Here is a 21,850-nt window from a genome sequence, read left to right as displayed (position 1 = left end):
CTAACCAAACACCTGACACCCCAAGCAGAACACCAAACCCTCCCACTAAACAGTTGCTTAATCTCTCACCCAAAGCCCCTGTTCCTGTGCATAAACCTCCTCACCTTAAACCCTCTCCTAAATCTTAACTCTGAGATCATGAAAGCCATCAGAAAGCTGATCCCAATGAGATGACTGATATGGGGAGGTCAGGAGAAGCATGGACAGGAGAGAAGTGAGATTTGGGGGAGGGAATAGGGGCTTGGTCAGCAGAAATTAAGGAATTTCTAGAGGTAAGAGGGTTCAGGTTATGCTGATGCTGCTGTAACAGTGACTTAAAACAGTCATGTGAGGCCCTTCCCCAGTTTCAATCAGTAACTTTAGTTCATAAATTGAAATGCCACCCCGCAGCCTGACACAAATCCACTACTCTTATGCGTGACCTCAAAGTATGCACTGAAGCCAAAACTCAGCCCATAGCCTCTTTCCCTTACCTTTACTCTCTTGCTTACCTTGATCCTTGCCCTTAGCACTAGCTTGTAATTGCTCTATTTAATCGTAGACTTCTAGGGTTAAACAACAAACAAAAACCTAAACGAAACCCTAAACCACAAAGCCTGCCCATCCCCTAAACACAGACATGACACCCCAAGCAGAACATCAAAACTGCCCACAAAACCTTTGCTTAATCTCTAACCCAGAATGGTGAGCCCTGGTCCCTAAACCCAAATGTAAAAAGTAACCAGACAAAGCCCTCGTTGCTGTGCATTAACCTCCTCGCCTTCAGCCTCTCACCTGACCCTTAACTTTAGGTGCTTGGCCCCTTGAGGCAGGGCAGGAACACTGAGGTGGCCGTGCAGTCAAATGCCATTCAGAAATGGATGTGAGGGGCCATGGATCTGATCAGCTTGTGGGCCACAAGGAGGAGATGGGTGGGAATGCTCTGCTGAGCTCAGCTCTGCCTCAGGATCTCCTGCCCCAGCAGGAGGAATGGGACTGGGGCAGTGACTGGGAGGTCACTTCTGTCTCTGCAGCTGATAGGGCAGCAGCAGGAACATGTCACGCAAAGGGACTGTGAGGTCCCTTGTGTCTGGAGGTGGCAGGTCACCCTTGGCTTCTCCCTGGGATCTGCACTTTGGGGCTGACATCTGCCAGTGGCCCTGCTAGGCCAGCAGAAGGCCCCTGCTTGGCATGCTGCCTGTGGGATCCCCTCTGCCTCCATCCCCAGGAGGACCCAGACAGAAAGAAGGCCCGCACAGGGGTTGTCCTGTCCCTTCTGCTTGAGGCCAGGACTGGACAGCAGGAGGCACAAGGCTTGGCTGTGTCTAGCCAAGAAGCTGCAAGGCCAGCAGCAGGCCCAGGCCTTGGGAGATGCTGCTGAGGTGACTTCTGTCTGCTTGGCTGACAGGCCGCAAGGAGCCTGATGGGTTGGGATGCCTGCTTCAGGAGTGGTTTCCACCCTGATGGAGTTTTGTTTGGTTGTAGGGAAGAGCAGGAGAGAAAAAAACTGCCACAAGGTGCACCTTGGAAGGTTGGCACTGGCCACAAGGAGGAAGAAATGTCCCTCAAAGGGTCGTGCTGTGGTGCCATATGTCACCCAAAGGGTGTCTGTGATCAGACCATTGCTTTGTGTTTCAAGGAACAGCTGATGAGGCTTGATGAGACATTGGTGAATTGATGGAAAGTCCTGGATCAGAGTAAGGTGGTGGACAGAGATGGGCGTCTGCAGGCTTCAAGGAAATAGGGCAAAGTGTGGGACAGCAGAGGAAAGCCTGCAGAGGAGAAGGCAGAGGGTGCTGGCAAGAATGGAAGGCCCCAACAGCCCTGACGTTTTTGTCCCTTTGCCTAGAGCTTCTGACGAGACGAGATATAGTCATTGCAATGGGGCCTCACTGCTTCCTTGATACCCTGTGCAGGGGTGGGGAGGTGTCCTAATGAAGTTCTTGTCATGGCATCACACTGCCCACCACATCATACAGACCCCAAGAAGAGCCCTGAGCCAGACGTGGGGGTGCAGGATCTCCCCTCCCAGTGGCTGGGGTCAGGCCTTGGCCCTTCTGCTTCACCAAAACCAACCAGGACTTTTCTCAGCACAGTGCTTTGCCTGGCTGGAATCATGGCCTCCAATTATCTGCCCTAACAAGTCCCGGGGGAGGCTTTGTTAGGAACAGCCCTCAGTGGGGCCCATTAATACTCCAAGTCACTTCAACTTTTCCTTCTGACTTTACCTTCTCAAGCGGTTACATCATTCTCCTCTCAGTACCTGAGCTTCATAGACCGTGCACCAAAATACACCATGGAACTCACTAAAAGAGAGAAAGTCCTAAACAGCTATAACTCTCCCACAGTGTTCTTAACGTCTTCAAGACTTGTAGAGCTAATTGGAGAGCTTTCATGGTATAGCTAAGGAGGAAGATTTCAAAGAGCACCTAATAGAAATCTTTCCTCATTTTAAAGGCTGAATTTTGTACCATTTCAGTTTAGAGCATCATTCTCCTATAGATATTGGTCTAGGTTTTCTCCTTTGGATCCCTGCCTAGTGTAGGAAGACCAGGTTTTTTCCTATTGAAAAGCAAAGAATAGGAAACCATGCTGCAATTTTCAAAAAAAAAAAACAACCAATGTTCGTGTTCCTCATTTTGTTGCCTCCAGTGATGTTTACCTTCCCATAAGGATAACTGTACATGATCTATTTTACACTGATTAATAGGAAATTTAAAATAATAGTGTTAATATTAACCCCTATCATAGTAATTCAATGAGAAACGACGAGTTTCTCGCTAAGGAAACCATTAGACAGACTGCTGAGAGATGGGCGAGCTGGAACTCACTGAAAATCAAAGCAGCAACTGGGTTGGTGAGAGCGGTCTGAATGATCCAAGAGTAAGGGGAGGGCAAAGCAGGAGAACCATGGGAAGTGCATAGGTCCAGACAGGCAGCTGGCAAGGGGACATTCAGCAGGGTGTTGTGGTTTAACATGGTAGGCAGCTAAACACCACAGAGCTATCTCTGTAATCAAGTCAGGTTTTGTGCCTGGAAGATGAGGGAGCACACCATGATAGACAAAGCGATGACAATGCAAGTACAGGAGAACACCAGTATTTCTTCTCCTGCGAAGAATATACATCCTGAAAATTCACTTTTCTTCATGATAAAAATTATCATTCACATGAGATATTTAATGGAAGGGGTTGAATCGTTTGAGCTGATGAGTAGTTGCTTTATTAGTTAAGTACTAAAAAAAATTACAGGGTATTCAGGCAGAGCTTTGCTGTCTGACAATAAGCATAACCAGGGAAAACCTCCTGTGGTCCCGTTGTGTTTGAGGCACTTCCCTGGACCAGCAGATGTCAGAAAAGACCTGCAGGAGACCAGAGCCCTTTGGGAAAATCAGGTGGAGCCAGGTGGAGTTCCCAGGGCACCTCCACTGTCAGCAATGGTCTTTGTCCCTGTAACTGCAGCCCAGCCCGGCCCAGGAAACCCCTTCAAAGACAACACCCTTCTTCAGTGGGTTCCTGGGACTGACCTAAATCTGAAATGGCCATTGGAAACCCGTGATGCTCTCCTTTATACCTACGAGACACTTGAACATCCGTTTCCCTTCCTGGGTCATCTTTAGCAAATTCTGGCTGAAAAAATCAAGTATAGCGTGCTTCAAATGGCTGAGGCAGAACCCATCAGCTTGCCCCACTTTGTAAATAATCCCTATCCAGCTCAGGTTTTGAAAGTGAAAAATGTGAAATGACCCGTCAGGTCAATGCGCAGAATAAGGGAATGTCATAGGCATTGTGCTGGAGTGCCAGAAGGCAAAAAGCACTGCACTGTGCCTCAGAGTAATCAAGGAGACCTAATCCAGTTCACCCGTGTGATAAAGCAGAGTGAAGGAAGTTGAGTTGTGTCCTAACATGAAGAAGGATGTACATCACTGGTGAAGGAACTCTCTTTTTGTGCCATCACCAATGCAAATTACACAAGAACTGTATCAAATAAAGGTAACCTGTCCCACCCTGGCCCTGTCACACCACGGGGCAGCGGAGGGACCTTTTTCAGTTTCAGCCTCTTTTTCAGAGAGGCTTTGCCCTCTCCCTGCGCACCACGGGGCAGAGCCTGGCCCTGGACACTCCGTGAGCGCTGTGCAGGTCGTGGCAGGCTGCGGTGAGGGGACGAATGCCCTGGGCCCCCTTCCTGCTCTGCCCAGGCCAGCAAGGGCCCCGAGCGGCCTCGTGTCCCCTGCCCCTGCAGCTCTGGGCTCCCTTCCCCAGCCCTGGCTCTGCAGCACCAAGCCCTGCTGGGAGCCCTCCCCTGCATGCTGCCACCGCTCCCTGACGCTGCTGGTGCCCTCTGCCGGGCACTGCCCAGCCCAGCCCAGCCCCTGCCCACCTCTCCCCACTCCCCGGCCCTTGCCCGTTCACCCACTTTTGGCCCTTTCCTACTGTTCACTGAAGGCCTCTGAGACCTTTGTGCTGTGGCCTCGCTGTGTGTCCTGGCATTGCAGAGCTCCCATCAGCCCGTGCATCCTTTGGCTTGGCTTTACTGGGAAGACCCACTCGCTGCCCACCCAACACAAGGCACACGGCATCCCAGGAGAACACTTAGGATATCCTGGTGGCTCCCGATACCTCCCTGATGCCGCCAGCCCTGTCACGTTTCAATCCCAGGAAGCCGCTTCTTGACCAGTCAGGGCCTCCAGGGGCACTGGGCATCCACCAGTGACGACTCAGTCCAGCCCTGACTTCCTCATCCCCCACCCCGTGCCCTCCTGCCCCTGTGTCCAGGTGGCACCCAAGCACAAGAGTGAGGCCTTGAGCCTGGCATTCCCTGAGCGTCTTCTGCACTCCAGTTTGGGAAGAAGAGCACTGAGCAACTTCACTTTTATTAACAAGATGCCACAATGGAGGCCAGGTGTCATTTAGGAATAAACACATTCAGAGAAAGCCTCTGAGTCACACAGAGGGTTGGTCATCTGGAAAAGAGGATTGAAAGCAAATATTTATCTGCAAACAGAATTTTAAAAAATACTGAACTAAAGGTCACAAATTGCCTGAGATTAACTTGAGTAAAACTAGAAAAGGGAGATAGCCAATTCATTGCTAAGTAAATATTACCACTAGAATCAGTTTCTTCAGTGTGTCTTTCAGGTCCTGGTTCCTCATGCTGTAGATGAGGGGGTTCACTGCTGGAGGTACTACTACATATAAAACTGCCAGCAGCAGCTCCAAGGATGGTGAGGAGATGGAGGGGGGCTTCAGGTAGGCAGACATGGCAGTGCTGACAAACAGGGAGACCACAGCCAGGTGAGGGAGGCACGTAGAAAAGGCTTTGTGCCGGCCTTGCTCAGAGGGGATCCTCAGCACCGCCCTGAAGATCTGCACATAGGACAGCACAATGAAAACAAAGCAACCAAATACGAAAGAAACACTAAACACAAGTGCCCCAACTTCCCTGAGGTAGGCATCTGAGCAGGAGAGCTTGAGGATCTGGGGGATCTCACAGAAGAACTGGTCCACAGCATTGCCTTGGCAGAGGGGCAGGGAAAAGGTAGTGGCCTTGTGCAGGACAGCATTGAGAAAGCCACTGCCCCAGGCAGCTGCTGCCATCTGGGCACAAGCTCTGCTGCCCACGAGGCTCCCGTAGTGCAGGGGCTTGCAGATGGCCACATAGCGGTCATAGGACATGATGGTGAGAATGGAATACTCTGCTACAACGAAGAAGACAGAAAAGAAGACCTGTGCAGCACACCCTTGACAGGAGATGGCCCTGGTGTCCCAGAGGGCATTGGCCATGGCTTTGGGGAGAGTGGTGGAGATGCAGCCCAGGTCGAGGAGGGCGAGGTTGAGGAGGAAGAAGTCCATGGGGGTGTGGAGGCGGTGGTCGCAGGCTACGGCGGTGAGGATGAGGCCGTTGCCCAGGAGGGCAGCCAGGTAGATGCCCAGGAAGAGCCCGAAGTGCAGGAGCTGCAGCTCCCGCGTGTCTGCGAATGCCAGCAGGAGGAACTCACTGATGGAGCTGCTGTTGGGCATTTGCTGTTTCTGGACATGGGGTTCTGACCAAGGAGGGAAAAGGCAGTAAGAAAATACAACAGAATTATCTGATAATATGTGATTCAGTTTCAGCCTCTTAACCACACATTATGCAGGTCCCTTTCATGACCTCTGACTGGGGCGTCCTGAGGCTGTCCCTGGAAGCAGGGCACTCTGCTGTGGGCAGTGTAGTTAACAGTCCTTACCTATAAAAAGAAGTAAAGAGGAACATGGAGTATTCTCAGATTAATTTAACTCTTGTTGTGAACAAATTTTTACTCCCAAGTCCCCTAATGGCAGAGAAGGGATGTGGCGATTTCTTTTCCTATACTGTCATTCCTGCTGCACTTCAAGTGAAACCTTGTGGATCCTCAGTGTCACAGATACTGTTCCTCTAGTGCAGAGTGTACTTCAGAGAGCACAGCCAGTCTGTCCATGAGTTCTGGTCTCAGCTGCCCCTTGCTGGTGGGAGAGGAGAGCAGCGATTGTCCCAGGGAGGTGCCTGAGCCCTCCCTCGCACAGCATTTCTGGCAGCAGCTCCCTCTCACCGCCTGCCCATGTCCCTGCCTGGAGCCAGATCAGTGTTAGATCAGTTAAATCCTGAGGGGAGCACAAACATGATGTTGGTGCAGTCTTTAAACTGAGGTGACTGTAGGGACTTTATGAATTTCATCGCTTCCATACTGAAATCTCAGTGCAATGCTCTAGGAGTTTCAGTCTCCTGTACAATCCTGACAAATTACCATGAAACCTTTCTCCCCTGCACTGTAGTAACCTGAAAGCACAGACTATAGAAAAAATCTTACCCTTCAGGTAACCCCTGTCTTAGCCTTCCTCCTTAAATGTCCAATCATAAATGTCATTATCTAAAGCATTTTGTACTCATTTCTGGAGAAACAGAGAGACCCATCCCGACAGATGCTATCAGCCATTGGATGTGCCAGCTGTAGAAGACCCCTCTGGCAACCCCACCTGCATGGCCCTGCTGCCAGAGACTCACGGTGCCAAGAGCCTGCAGATCTGTCCTGCCACACGCTGCCCTCTGTTGCTGCGCTCCTCACTGCCTCCAAGCCCTCTCTCCTTCTCTCCCCTCCCCGTGCCACCTGCGGTCAGAGCCCCCAGCCCTGCTGCGCTGTGCAGAGGAGCTGCTCCTGGGCACAGCTGTCTCTCTGCAGCGCTGCCCGCTTGCCAGGAGCTCCCCTTGGACCCAGGAGCCCGGCCCAGCTCAGCAGCACAGCACCCGACCATGGCATCGCTTGCTCTGTGCCATTGGGCTCCCTCGAGGTGTCCCCAAGGCCTCAGGGCTGACAGCTCCCGAAGGCAGCAGGGTCTCTGCTGGGCTGTGGTGTCTGAAGCAGGCTGACATCATCGCCAACTGCTCCTCTTTGTAGAAGTCAGAGACTGATTTTTACAAGTGTGATTTGTGCTGTTGGACTGTGATTGTCAAATGTTGTGCTTTAACCCGTCAGCCACCTTAGCACCACACAGATGTTAGTTGACACCCACCTCCAAAAGATAATGGGTTGAAATAAAGATAGTTTAAATGGACAGAAATTGAAGAGATAGTAATAACTTTAACAATACTACTAATAAATAATAATAATTTTTATTTTTTTATTATTATATGTATAAAGCAAGTGATGCACAATGCAATTGCTCATCACACACTGACCGATGCCCAACCTTTCCCCAAGCAGGGGTCCCCCTGAACCTGACCAGCCTGCATTATGTTCTCCTGTGCAGGTCCCTTGACCTTACTTTGTTTTAGGGCAATACAAGCTTTCAGAAGGATTAGGACTATTTTCTTCCCTTTCTCAAATACTTCTTGAGCTGTGTTGCCCCATGTGATGATGACATCAATGTACTGGAGGTGTTCAGAAGCTTCCCCCTCTTCCAGGGCAGTCTGGATCAGCCCATGGCAAATGGTAGGGCTGTGTTTCTACCCCTGGCGCAGTCCATTCCAGGTGGACAGGACGCCCCTCCAACTGAAAGCAAAGTGTGGCCTTCACACTGCTGCCAAAGGGATGGAGAAAAATGCATTAGCAGTATTAATTGTGGCAGAGCGCTTGGCTGCCTTTGACTGCAGTTCGTACTGAATGAAGTTCTAGCATGCCCAGCACAGCAGCACTCAGCGGTGGTGTGACTTCATTCAGGCACAGAAGCCCACCGTTCTCTTCCACTCACCATTAGAATTTTGCACTGTCCATATGGGACTCCTAAAGGGTGAGCAAGTGTAGCTGATCACTCCTTGGCTCTGCAGTCAATGAACCAGCTCATGCATGGGAAGCAGGGAGTCTCTGTGAGTGCAGTACTGCGTCAGGTGCGCTGTTGTGGTAGCGATTGGCACCTGCTGCTCATTGGCCATCAGCACCTGCACAGCAGAAGGGTCGTGTGAGAGAGTGGGCAAGGTAGACAACTGTTTGATGGTCTCCGTCTCTAAGGGAGTCATGCCCAAAGTCCATCCAGTAAACGTTTGGATCTTTGAAGTACCCTCTCCTGATTTAGTCTGTGCCAAGGTTACACAGAGCCTCCAGACCAGTCCCAATGGGTTGCTTTTGCCACTCCTTCCCAGTTAGACTCATTTCAGCCTCCAGTACAGTTAACTCTTGGGTTTGATGTGCCAGGCCAATACTCCTCAGAGTCCAATACACACAATTGTCCCCTTCCTTCCCCTGGCTCGAGGCTGGGCCCCTCTAGTCCTGCTCATAGTATTCATTACTCTGTTTGGAGGACTGCCTGCTAGAAACTGGAGCAGCAATTTTCTCAGAAGAACCACTTTTTTGCAAATGCTTTTCCTTGCGCTTCATGGATCCATGCCTCTAGGGTGGAGGTAGGGCATATTTTTGCAGCCCGTTTTCTCATGGCCTTTCCGGGGTCACACAGTTAAAACCACAGGGTGGCACATAGCATGCACGCACTACATCAACTTTCTTGGGCAGATGGATGCTTACACCTGATAGCCGAGCTATTGGTTCATGCAGGTGGGGAGGAAGATGTATCCTCTTGTAGTTCTAGCATCTCGTGAGAATGTTTCTCTCTAGACGAGATGCAGGCCCATAGGGAAGAAGAGAGACTTTCGTTGTCTAGGTCACTATCAATCACCTTCAGCATGGCTAATTTCCTCAGGTACCGGATACCCCTCTGCATGGTGGTCCACTTTCCTGGTTGACATACAAGATCTTTCTTGAAGGGAGACCTTTCCGTGACGCCTGACAGGATTAAATTCCTTGTGCCCTTTTCCAATGGCTTTGTCAATCACTCCTTCTCTAGAGGGGGATCCCAGCTGCTTGGCTTCCCTGACCTCTAATTCCAGGCTATTGGCCCTGTTCTCCCAGCACTGGGGCAGCCAGGTGACAATGTGCTCACCAAGATGATGGCTGAAATCTTTTCCCTTATCTCGTAGCTTACCCTGGGAAAGGGATCACGTGGTTTCTGATGTTTAGGTGATTTCTTCTTCTTTGTCCTCCTGCTTCCATGGTGGCCCTTCTTTGGTGAAACCTGCCTTATCTTCTTCTTCCTCCTTTCTTGTCTGGGTAGGAGTTTCTTCACTTTCTAAAGAAAAACTGACTTCCACACCCATTGTTTTCTCTTGCATAAAGAGGCAACCAATAGTGGCACAGGCTGGTTCTCTGGCCCAGCCATGGGGCCCATTTCAGGGGCTGGAGCGGCTGCAGGGCCCATCACAGGAGTTGTTCTGGCTGCAGGGCCTTTCAGAGCAGTTGGAGTGGCTGCAGTGCGTATCGCAGTTTTTGGAGTGGCTCTAGGGCCTGTCACAGGGGTTGGTTTAAATTTAGGCCCATCTCAGGGGGTGTGGTGCTTGAAGCAAACTGAAGTCATCACCGACTGCCCTTCCCTGAACACAGGAGAGATGAATTTTACAAGTGCGATTTGTGCTATTAGAGTGTGGTTGTCAAACATGTTGTCCTTTAACCTGGCAAGTAGCTCAGCACCACACAGAGCAGTTAGCTCACACCAACCCCCCAAATGCTTATGTGTTGAGATAAGAGGAGTTTAACGGACCGAATGATGATGATGATGATGATGATGATGATGATTATTATTATTATTGTTATGTACAAAGCAAGCTATGCACAGTGCAATTGCTCATTACTTACTTATGTCCAGCCTGTCCCCAAATGGTAGAACATTGTGGTAACCACCTGCACCTGCTCTTCTTTGACCTTCAACAGTTCCACAAACGGAAGGCTCCTCCCAGAGACTGGGCAAGGTAGACAACTTTTTAATATCCTCTGTCTCCAAGGCAGCTATCCCAAAACCCCACGTGTACCAGTTTGGATCTTTGAAGTACCCCCTCGTGGGGAAGTCTATGTCAAGGTTTCATAGATCAACATTCTTCTTCCTCCTTTCTTTTCTGGGTAGTAGTTCTTTTCCATTCTAAGGAGCCTGATTTTCACACCCATTGTTTTCTCCTGCATATAGAGGCAACGGATACTGGCACAGGTTGGCGCTCTGGCCTAGCAAGACCAGACCTGGGGGGTCTGGTCTAGTCCCCAGACTAGACCTGGGGCCTGTCCCAGGGGCTGGAGTGGCTGCAGGACATCAGAGGTGTTGGAGTAGCTGCAGGGCCTGTCACAGGGGTTGGAGTGGCACTGACTGAGGCTCAGTAAGCACAGACCAAGTCCCAGCACATTCCAGTGATTTGTGTCCCTTTGGAATTGCCAAGGTGATAACACCTCCTTTTCAAGCACTTCTACAGTTTTTAAGGATTCTGCACATGCTCGGGGGGAAGTTCCAAAGCCCTGGAGGTGCCCACTGCTCTAGGTGCCTGCCCTTATCCTCCCACTCTCCCTGCCTCTCCTAACTCTCCTGCCCTGGGGCAGGTCTCTGGAGGGCATTCTTAAATAGTTGTTTATCCTTAAACGAAAGTTGAAACACATTCAGGAGACATCACAATAGGAGCATCCCAAGGATATTCTAAGCTTTGTAGAGCTAGTGTAATTAGCCTGGAGGAGAAGGGGAAGGTGAAGGAAAAAGGGGGACTGAATAAATGGAGAAGTGTCCTTCCCTTTTCTCCCCTTAGATTGGCTCCCTAAAGCAAAAAGGTCAAGAGTGTAATTCTTAAGTTTCTGAGCGATGGTTCCTGAGGTATGGAGGTGATGGCAATGCTCAGTACAAATAACACATTTGTCACATGACCAGACATTTTATAGACTCATAAGCCAGTGTTACACAGCATAGAAAAATAACTTTAAACCAGCCCCAGAAATGATAAACAGCACAATGGGAACACATGCAGTAAGTAATGTGCTATACAACACATTTCTGAAAGCAAACACAACAGACCTGAGCTCCAAAACGTCGACATTGTGATCAGCAACTATTAAACTGGTCTAGTGCTTATAACAATTTAATTTTAGCACTCTCTGGTAAGATCTGTCATTATCTCAACCCTTCGTGCCCCACTCTGCGTGCCAAAAAGACTGCTGTGGTTTAACGCGGCAGTTCAAGTACATGGAATTATTCGAACGAGTCCACAGGAGGGCCACAGAGATGGTCAAGGGGCTGGAGCATGTCTGCTATGAAGGCATGCTGAGCAAGCTGGTACTGCTCATCCTGGATGTCCCGGTTTCAGTTAGCAGAGAGTTAATTTTCCTCCTAGTAGCTGGTAGGGTGCTATGTTTTGGATTAGGGTGAGAAGAGCGCTGATAACATGCTGATGTTTTAATTGTTGCAGAGCAGTGCTTACACCAGGCCAAGGACTTTTCAGCTTCTCGCTCTGTCCTGACAGCGAGCAGGCTCGGGGTGCAGCAGGAGGGGACAGACCCAGGACAGCTGACCCTAAATATGGGGGGGGGGGGGGGCTAGCCGGGGCGGGGGGGCCGGCTGCTCAGGGATAGGCTGGGAATCGGTCAACGGGTGGTGAGCAATTGCATTGTGCATCACTTGTTTTCTTACACATTATTATTATTATTATTATTATTATTATTATTATTATTATTTTCCTGTCTTAATAAACTGTCTTTATCTCAACTCACCGGCTTCACTTTCCCGTTTCTCTCCCCCATCCCAGAGAGGGAGGGGGGAGGGTGAGCGAACGGCTGTGTGGTGTTTAGCTGCCAGCCGGGTTAAACCACAACACTCGGGTAGATAATGACAGGAGGATGTGGACTTAAACTAAAAGAGGGGAGATTTAGACTAGATATGAGGAGGAAAGTCTTCACTGTAAGGGTAGTGAGGTACTGGAACAGGTTGCCCAGAGAAGTTGTGGATGCCCCAGCCCTGGAGGTGTTCAAGGCCAGGCTGGATGAGGCCTTGGCCAACCTGATCTAGTGGCTGGAGTCTTGGGGGAGTTCAGTTAGATGATCTTTAAGGTCCCTTCCAATCCAAGCCATTCTACGATTCTATGATACTAGGATGAAAATTAACTCAATCCTAACCAAAACCAGGACACAAATAGACTAAGGGCAAGATATCTCTGTGCGTATATCAAAAGAGAGGAAAAGTGGTGATAGTTATTTAGAAAGTGTAAGACCTGAGTATGACATAGGGACAATGGTACGGAGTAAGGGGTGGATATAGTCTGAGTTTAGCTGGGATAGACTTAATTTTTCTTCCTAGGAGCTGGTGTGGTGCTGTGTTTTGGATTTACAGAATCAGCGAATCACGGAGTAGTTTGGGTAGGAAAGGACCTTAAAGATAATAAAATTCCAACCCCTCTGCCGTGGGCAGAGACACCTTCCACTAGACCAGCTTGCTGAAAGCCCCATCCAAGCTGGCCTTCAAAAGTTCCAGTGAGGGGGGTCCACGACATCTCTGGGCAGCCTGTTCCAGTGCCTCACCACCCTCTGAGTAAAGAACTTCTGCCTAATATCTAATCTAAACCTACCCTCTTTCAATTGAAAACCATTTCCCCTAGTCCTATCACTACGCTAGTTGATGAAGAGCCCTCCCCAGCTTTCCTACAGCCCCCTTTAGGTATTAGAAGGCCGCCATAAGGTCTCCCCAGAGCCTTCTTTTCTCGAGGCTGAACAACACCAAATCCCACAGCCTGTCTTCAGAGGAGAGGTGCTCCAGCCCCTTGATCATCCTCGTGGCCCTCCTCTGGATTCATTCAAATAGATTCGTGTCCTTCTTATGCTGGGGGCCCCACAGCTAAACACAATACCTGACGTGTGGCCTCACCAGGGCTGAGTGGAGAGGCACAATCACTTCCCTACTCCTGCTGACCACACCGTTCCTGGTACAAGCCCGGATGCTGTTGGCCTGCTTGGCCACCTGAGCACCCTGCTGGCTCCTATTCAGCCGACTGTTCACCAATACCCCCAAGTCCCTTTCCGATGGGCAGCATTCCACGCGCCATTCCTCAGCATTGCATGGGGTTGTCGTGCCCCAAGTGCAGGACCCAGCACTTGGCCTTGTTGAACTTTCATAGATTTGGCCTTGGCCCATGAGTCCAGCCTATCTAGGACCCTCTGCAGAGCCCACCTACCGTCCAGCAGACCAACACTCACTTCTAACTTAGTGTTGTCTGCAAACTTACTGAGGGTGCACTTAATCCCCTTGTCCAGATCATTGATGAAAATATTCAAGGGAACTGGCCCCAGAACTGAGCCCTGGGGGTCACCACTACAGAACGGCCTCCAACTCCATTTAGCTCCATGTACCACAACTCTTTGGGCCCAGCCACCCAGACACTTTTTAATCCAAGGAAGCAGATACCCATCCAAGCCTCGAGCAGCCAGTTTCTCTGGGAGAACTCTGTAGGAAACAGTTTCAGAATCCTTACGGAGGTCTAGATAAAGCACATCCACGGCCATTACGTCACCCACTGAGTGCATCACTTTGACATAGAAGGAGTTTAGATTTGTCAAGTAGGACCTGACTTTGATAAAGCCCTCCTGACTGCTCCTGATTACCTGGTTGTCTTCTAAGTGTTGCATGATGGTACTCAAGATAATGTGCTCCATGAACTTCCCCGTCACTGGTCAGACTGACAGGCCTGTAGTTCCCCAGATCCTCCTTCCAGCCATTTTGTAGGTGGGCATCATATTTCCTTGTCACCAGTTGACTGGGAACACCCCTGATAGCCAGGACTGCTGATAAATGATGCAAAGCGGCCTGGTGAGCACTTCTGCCAGCTCCCTCAGTACCAAGAGGGGGATCCCATCTAGCTCCATAGACTCGTGAACATCTCCCATGAGGGATGCCATACGAGCAGTGGTGCTGCTCCCCAGGAACCAGGCCAGCTTCCTACAGAGCTGCCTTACGAGGAACATGGCCACCAAGAAGATCTGAGTTATCAGACTCAGCTCAGATCCGGTGTGACACCACATGGAGAAGGGCTTGCAGCCAGCAGGGAAAGAGGTGCAGGTATGAGAGTCCTTCGAATAGCCTAGTTTTGAGAGGTTAGAGGGCTGTGACAAGGCTGCGAGTCCCAACAGGACCCAGGGCTTTGTGTCCATGGCTCTGGCTGTTGTCTCTGCCACTGAGGCCGAGGAGGAGACAGCTTATTGGTAAAGCACCAGGACCTCATTGCCTCCTCGCCCCCACCCATGAACCACGCAGGGCTCGTACCCTTCTCCTGCACTTGCCCATGCACATCCCCATCTCCTCCTGTCCCAGGAAGAGCCCTGAGCAGTGTGTGAAGGGAAAGGATCTCCCTTCCCAGGGGCTGGGGGTCAAGGCCTGGCCCTTGTGCTTGGTGAAACACATCCAGTTTTCCTACACATCGGGGTCACCTTCACAGTGCCTTTGGCTCCCTGTCCTCCCTGCCTCCAATGCTCTGTTCTAACGAGCTCCAAGGGAGGCTGTGTCAGTGCTGGCCCTCAGGGGGACTCTGCAGGAAACTTGCCTCTGATTTGGACTTGTTGAGAGATGTCTTCAATTTTCTCTCAATGCCCTAGGTTCGTGGGCTCCTCACCAAAGCCTCCCGAGGGGGGATTCCAATGCCTTGGGCTGGGCATCTGGTGCTGAGCTGGGCCAGGCTCGTGGGACAGAGAGAGCTCGTGGCAAGAGGGCCCTGGTGCAGAGAGACAGCTGTGCCCAGGAGCAGCTCCTGTGCACAGCGCAGCAGGGCTGGGGGCTCTGACCGCAGCTGGCACGGGCAGAGGAGAGAAGGAGAGAGGGCTTGGAGGCAGTGAGGAGCGCAGCAACAGAGGGCAGCGTGTGGCAGGACAGATCTGCAGGCTCTTGGCACCATCAGGCTCTGGCAGCAGGGCCATGCAGGTGGGGTTGCCAAAGGGGTCTTCTACAGCTGGCACATCCGATGGCTGATAGCAACTATCAGGATGGGTCTCTCTGTTTCTCCAGCGAGGAGTAGAAGATGCTGTAGAGAATGGCATTTATGATTGCATTTTTCAAGAGAAAGACCAAGGCAGGGCCTACCAGAAAGGCAAGATTTTGTCTGTAGCCTCTGCTTGAAGAATCCTGCAGTGCAGGGAAGGCAGGTTTCATGGTAATGAGCTTTCAGGATTTTGCAGAAGACTGAGACTCCTGGAGCATTGCAGTGAGGGACCTCTCACTCACCGAGGGACCTCTCTCTCACCTCTCACCGAGATTAACTCCCCTTGTCCTTATGGGGGACTTCAACTTGCCAGATGTTAACTGGGAGTGCCACACGGCTGACACGAGCAAGTCCAGGAGGTTCATGAAGCACCTAGATGATAACTTCTTGGTGCAGGTGCTAACGGAGCCAACTAGGAAAGGTGCCCTCCTAGACCTGTTGCTAGAAAACAGAGAGGGTCTGGTGGGAGATGTGGTGATTGGTGGCCCCCTTGGTCATAGCGACCATGAAGTGGTTGAGTTCAAAATTTACGGTGACAGAAGGAAAAGTGCCACCAAAACCTCATCCCTAGATATGGGGAAAGCGGACTTCAGGCTGCTCAGGGAACTAGTCAGCAAGGTCCCCTGGGAAACTGCTCTTGAAGGCCTCGATGTCCACCAGTGCTGGTCATTCTTTAAGCGATGCCTCCTAGAAGCACAAGATCAGGCAATTCCTAAATATCGCAAGTCAGGCAGGCGGGGCAGGAGGCCGGCGTGGCTGACCAGGAACATTCTAATGGAGATTAGGCGGAAACAGAGAGTGTTTCGCTACTGGAAGGAGGGCCAGGTGTCATGGAAAGAATACAGGGATGCTGTTCGTGTTTGTAGGGAGAAAATTCGTGTGGCCAAAGCACACCTAGAGTTGAAGCTGGCTGTGTCTGTGAGAGAAAATAAAAAGGGCTTTTTCAGATATGTGAATGGAAAAAGGAGAACTAAAGAATACATAGGGCCGCTCCTTGATAGGGAAGGTCTCCTCACAGACAATGACATAGGCAAAGCAGAGACGCTTAACGCCTTCTTTGCCTCTGTCTTCAATGCCGATGATGGGCTTCGGGACCCAGGGTGCCCTGAGCTGGAGGACCGGGACGGTGGGGATGACAAACTCCCAACCGACCCTGAACGTGTGCGGGATTTGCTACTCCACCTGGATCCCTACAAGTCCATGGGTCCGGATGGGATTCATCCCCGGGTGCTGAAAGAGCTGGCGGACGTCATCGCGGAACCTCTCTCAATTATTTTTCAACGATCCTGGGAATTTGGAGAGGTCCCGGTAGACTGGAAGCTGGCAAATGTTGTGCCGATTTACAAGAAGGGTCAGAAAGAAGACCCTAGCAATTACAGGCCTGTCAGTCTCACGTCAGTGCCTGGTAAAATCATGGAGAAGATGGTTCTCGAACTTATTGAGGCTCACCTGGGGGACAAAGCAGTCATTGGTCCCAGCCAGCATGGGTTTGTGAAGGGTAGGTCCTGCCTAACTAACCTGATTTCCTTTTATGATAAGATCACCCGTATGATGGACCAAGGGAAACCAGCTGATGTGATTTTTTTGGACTTCAGCAAGGCTTTTGACATGGTTTCCCATAGGATCCTACTGGACAAAATGTCCACCATACAGCTAAATAAAAACATCATACGATGGGTGAGCAATTGGCTAACGGGCAGGGCCCAAAGGGTTATGGTAAATGGGGCTGCGTCAGGCTGGCGGGCGGTCACCAGTGGGGTCCCTCAAGGCTCCATTTTAGGGCCGGTACTTTTCAATATTTTTATAAACGATCTGGATGTAGGAATAGAAGGTATTTTGAGCAAGTTTGCTGATGACACCAAACTTGGAGGAGTTGTGGACTCGAATGAGGGTGGAAAGGCCTTGCAGAGGGATCTGGATAGGTTGGAGAGCTGGGCGATCACCAACCGCATGAAGTTCAATAAGAGCAAGTGCCGGGTCCTGCACCTGGGACGGGGAAACCCTGGCTGCACGTACAGACTGGGCGATGAGACGCTAGAGAGCAGCCTAGAAGAGAGGGATCTGGGGGTCGTGGTAGACAGCAAGTTGAATATGAGCCAGCAGTGTGCCCCGGCGGCCAGGAGGGCCAACCGCGTCCTGGGGTGCATCAAGCACGGCATCGCTAGTAGGTCAAGGGAGGTGATTGTCCCGCTCTACTCTGCGCTGGTGCGGCCTCACCTCGAGTATTGTGTGCAGTTCTGGGCACCACAGTATAAAAAGGACATGAAACTGTTGGAGAGTGTACAGAGGAGGGCTACGAAGATGGTGAAAGGCCTGGAGGGGAAGACGTACGAGGAACGGCTGAGGTCACTGGGCCTGTTCAGCCTGGAGAAGAGGAGGCTGAGGGGAGACCTCATCACAGTCTACAACTTCCTCGTAAGGGGGTGTCGAGAGGCAGGAGACCTTTTCTCCATTAACACCAGTGACAGGACCCGCGGGAACAGGGTTAAGCTGAGGCAGGGGAAATTTAGGCTTGACATCAGGAGGGGGTTCTTCACAGAGAGGGTGGTTGCACACTGGAACAGGCTCCCCAGGGGAGTGGTCACTGCACCGAGCCTGTCTGAATTTAAGAAGAGATTGGACTGTGCACTTAGTCACATGGTCTGAACTTTTGGGTAGACCTGTGCGGTATCAAGAGTTGGACTTGATGATCCTTAAGGGTCCCTTCCAACTCAGGATATTCTATGATTCTATGACCAATATGCCATCAATGAACTTCATGAAGTCCCTTCCCACACCTCAGCCCACAAACTGCACCAACATCATCATTGTGGTCCTCTCAGGCTTTATCCTAGCTGATCTTTAGGAGCTACAAAAGTCCTGATACCCCCTGCCTTTGGGAGCTGTCTGCAGGCTTGAGGTAAGCAGAGATCGTTTGCAATGAGCAGGAACTGCCTCCTCTGCAGGCAGAGCTGCAGCACAGGAGGGTGTGCTGAGTGTCCGTCTGTCCCTCCCTGGCCTTGCCTCCCCTGGCAGCAGCACGCTGCCATTCCTGCTGGCTTCTCCACCTGGCCGTGCTGCTGCTGCTCTTGTTCCCAGGCTCCCTGGGGATGGGGGTTTCACCTGCCCATGGAGTGAGCCCTCGGGGTGCCTGGGGGAAGGGGAGTACGGGGACAGGGTGAGGGGTCTGGAGATGGGCACTTGGAGCCTGGCTTCTTCTGCGCTCAGCAGTCTTCAAGCTCTTCTCAGGAGAACCTCCTTAGTGCAATTGTCCAGCAGTCAAAGAAATGTCAGCAAAGAGCAGCTGAAACCAACGCAGGAAAGGGATCTGCCAACTGTCTGCGTGCAATTGGGCAAGTGCTTTGAGGGACTTAACTGAGAAATAGGAATGGTTTTCTCAGATCACTGTGGTATGTTATTGCTGTATTGCTGTTCCTTCGGCAGGACCCCATGCCCAGAAAATGCCCAACAGCAGCTCTGTGAGCGAGTTCCTCCTGCTGGCATTCGCAGACACGCGGGAGCTGCAGCTCCTGCACTTCGGGCTCTTCCTGGGCATCTACCTGGCTGCCCTCCTGGGCAACGGCCTCATCCTCACCGCCGTAGCCTGCGACCACCGCCTCCACACCCCCATGTACTTCTTCCTCCTCAACCTCGCCCTCCTCGACCTGGGCTGCATCTCCACCACTCTCCCCAAAGCCATGGCCAATGCCCTCTGGGACACCAGGGCCATCTCCTGTCAAGGGTGTGCTGCACAGGTCTTTCTGTTTGTCTTCTTGATTGGAGCAGAATTTTATGTTCTCACAGTCATGGCCTACGACCGCTACGTGGCCATCTGCAAGCCCCTGCACTACGGGAGCCTCGTGGGCAGCAGAGCTTGTGCCCAGATGGCAGCAGCTGCCTGGGGCAGTGGCTTTCTCCATGCTGTCCTGCACACGGCCACTACCTTTTCCCTGCCCCTCTGCCAAGGCAATGCTGTGGACCAGTTCTTCTGTGAAATCCCCCAGATCCTCAAGCTCTCCTGCTCAGATGCCTACCTCAAGGAAGTTGGGGTTCTTCTGTTTGGTGCTTCTTTTGGTGTTGGCTGCTTTGTTTTCATTGTGGTGTCCTATGTGCTGATCTTCAGGGCAGTGCTGAGGATGCCCTCTGAGCAGGGCCGGCACAAAGCCTTTTCCACGTGCCTCCCTCACCTGGCCGTGGTCTCCCTGTTTCTCTGTACTGGCATGTTTGCCTACCTGAAGCCCCCCTCCATCTCCTCTCCATCCCTGGATCTTGTTGTGGCAGTTTCCTACGCAGTGGTGCCTGCAGCAGTGAATCCCCTCATCTACAGCATGAGGACCAAGGAGCTGAAGGATGCAATGAGGAAATTCTTTGGGTACATGCTTCAAACAAGTATTTGCATAAATTCTTCTTCAACATTAATCTCGTGCCTGTGATCCAATCAGAGCAATAACCTTTCTGAAATAAGTTCTTAGGAGGATTTTTTTTTTTAATTATTTTTCTTTATCATCATTTCCTAAAATATGTGACTTTGATTTAATGTTTTTCTTAGTCTCCTATATGTCAATCATTTTGGTTTTGTTTTTGTTTAGACCTGATCATCTCACATACTTATAGAACTGGGCAGCCTGTGTACATAAAGAAAATAAAGAAGCCATGAGAAATTCATTTGTCTCAGTATCCCTCTCATCCCATCTCCTGTGGAGCTGGGGGAAACTTGTGCCCTGTCTTGGACAGATAACCCCAACATTTTTTTCCAAGCACCATGTTATGTAACATGGAATATCTCTTTGGTTCACGCTGGGTCAGATCTCACATCAAGTTCCCCTCCCATCCTCTTGCCCACCCACAGCTGACTCGCTAGTGGTGCAGAGTGAGAAACAGACAAGGCCTTTACGGTGTGCAAGGACTGCTCAGTGTCCTGGTTTTGTCTAGGACAGAGTTAAATTTCCTCCTAGTAGCTGGTAGGGTGCTGTGCTTGGGATTTAGGATGAGAATAATGTTGATATCACACTGATGTTTAATTGTTGCAGAGTAGTGCTTACACCAAGCCAAGGACTTTTCGGCTTCTCGCTCTGTCCTGCCAGCGGGCAGGCTGGGGGTGCAGCAGGAGCTGGGAGGGGACAGACCCAGGACAGGTGACCCCAACTGGCCAAAGGGGTATTCCATACCATCTGGCGTCATGCTAAACAATTAATATGGGGGGTTGGGGGGGGGCTAGCCACGGTGGGGGGCCGGCTGCTCGGGGATAGGCTGGGCATTGGTCAGCAGATGGTGAACAATTGCATTGTGCATCATTTGTTTGTACACATTATTATTAGTAGTACTATTATTATTACTATTATTACTATTGTTATTATTATTTCCCTGTCTTAATAAACTGTCTTTATCTCAACTCACAGGCTTCACTTTCCCGTTTCTCTCCCCCATCCGAGAGAGGGAGGGGGGAGGGTGAGCGAACGGCTGTGTGGTGTTTAGCTGCCATCCGGGTTAAACCACCGCAGTCCTTTTGGCGCCCAACGTGGGGCTCGAAGGGTTGAGATAATGACAGATCTGACCAGAGTGTGTTAAACTAAAACTGGTGTAAATATTATACCTGCTTAATAGTTGCTACTGACAATGTTGATTGCCTTAATCTCCAGTCTGCTGTGCCTGTTTTCCAAATTGAGTTTTATAGCGCGTTACTTTCTGTATGTGCTCCCTGTTGCACTGTTTATCCTTTCCGGGCCCTGGTTTAAGATTGTTATGGTACTGTGCGGTGTAACAATGGCTTATGAAATGATGAAATATCTGGTCACGACTTTAACCTGGTATTTGTACTCAGCACTGACGTCGACTCTATACTTTGGAACCCATATCTCGGAAACTATTAGCAATTACACCTATTGCCTGTTTTCGTCAGGGAGCCAATCTGTGAAGGGGACAGGGGAAGACATGTTTCCCTACCTGTTCACTCTCCCTTTCTCCTTCACCACCCTCTTATCCCCCGAGTTAGTTACGGTGGTTCTCCAAGATGCTGAATATCCTTGGGATACTCAGACCAGCCTGCTCTTGTTGTTATGTCTCCTGAATGCGCTTCAGGTTTTGTGGAGGGTTAAACAACTACTTAGGAATCTCATCCGGAGATCTGTCTTGAGGCGGGATAGTTGCGAGTGGCAGGGAGTGTGGGAGGATATGGGCAGGTTTCTAGAGCAGTGGTCACCTCCAGTGTTTTGGACATTCACCCCTGAACAACTGCAAAATCCTAAAAAACTGGTAGAATGCTTGAAAAAAAGGTGTCATGACTCTGGCAGTTCCAAAGTGACACAAATCACTCCAGCCCCTGCAGCCGCTCCAGCTCCTGTGGCTGGGTCAGAGAAACAAGCTGTAGCAGTGCAAGTTGACCCCGCAGAGGGTATTCCAACCCCTGTGGCAGACCCTGTGGCTGGGTCAGAGAAACGAGCTGTAGCAGTGCAAGTTGACCCCGCAGAGGGTATTCCAACCCCTGTGGCAGACCCTGTGGCTGGGTCAGAGAAACGAGCTGTAGCAGTGCAAGTTGCCCCTGTAGACAAGGTGAAAAAATGGTATAGAGACTCAGGTCGTTTAGAACGCAGACAGTCTTCTGCTAAGTCTGGGCATAGTGAAGATGAGG

The 21,850-nt window shown here is 50.8% G+C and overlaps 3 protein-coding genes across 5 annotated transcripts in view; 2 read left to right on the top strand and 1 right to left on the bottom strand.

Moving 5' to 3' along the window:
• The window catches only part of LOC308186987 (olfactory receptor 14C36-like), a 129,267-nt gene extending 118,821 nt beyond the window's left edge, over window positions 1-10,446 (bottom strand). The window contains exon 1 of one of the 2 annotated variants that reach the window (XM_080609149.1): window positions 4,850-10,446. In XM_080609149.1, the coding sequence (XP_080465275.1) occupies window positions 5,070-5,999 (930 nt within the window). In that variant the 5' untranslated portion in view covers window positions 6,000-10,446 and the 3' untranslated portion in view covers window positions 4,850-5,069. The remainder of the gene's footprint in view (window positions 1-4,849) is intronic. The other variant, XM_080609150.1, reaches the window with a different exon arrangement.
• LOC308186965 (olfactory receptor 14C36-like) overlaps window positions 1-20,040 on the top strand; it is a 149,685-nt gene extending 129,645 nt beyond the window's left edge. The window contains exon 2 of one of the 2 annotated variants that reach the window (XM_080609114.1): window positions 18,078-20,040. In XM_080609114.1, coding sequence (XP_080465240.1) covers window positions 18,684-19,655 — 972 coding nt within the window. In that variant the 5' untranslated portion in view covers window positions 18,078-18,683 and the 3' untranslated portion in view covers window positions 19,656-20,040. The remainder of the gene's footprint in view (window positions 1-18,077) is intronic. The other variant, XM_080609115.1, reaches the window with a different exon arrangement.
• The window catches only part of LOC308186971 (olfactory receptor 14C36-like), a 232,119-nt gene that overhangs the window by 209,624 nt on the left and 645 nt on the right, over window positions 1-21,850 (top strand). The gene's annotated exons all lie outside the window — the stretch shown is intronic.

This window comes from Anser brachyrhynchus (assembly GCF_964034855.1).
Source record: "Anser brachyrhynchus genome assembly, contig: SCAFFOLD_56, whole genome shotgun sequence".
Lineage (NCBI taxonomy): Eukaryota > Metazoa > Chordata > Aves > Anseriformes > Anatidae > Anser > Anser brachyrhynchus.
The sequence above is the reverse complement of the archived record's forward strand: the minus strand, read 5'-3'. Positions and strand labels throughout refer to the sequence as shown.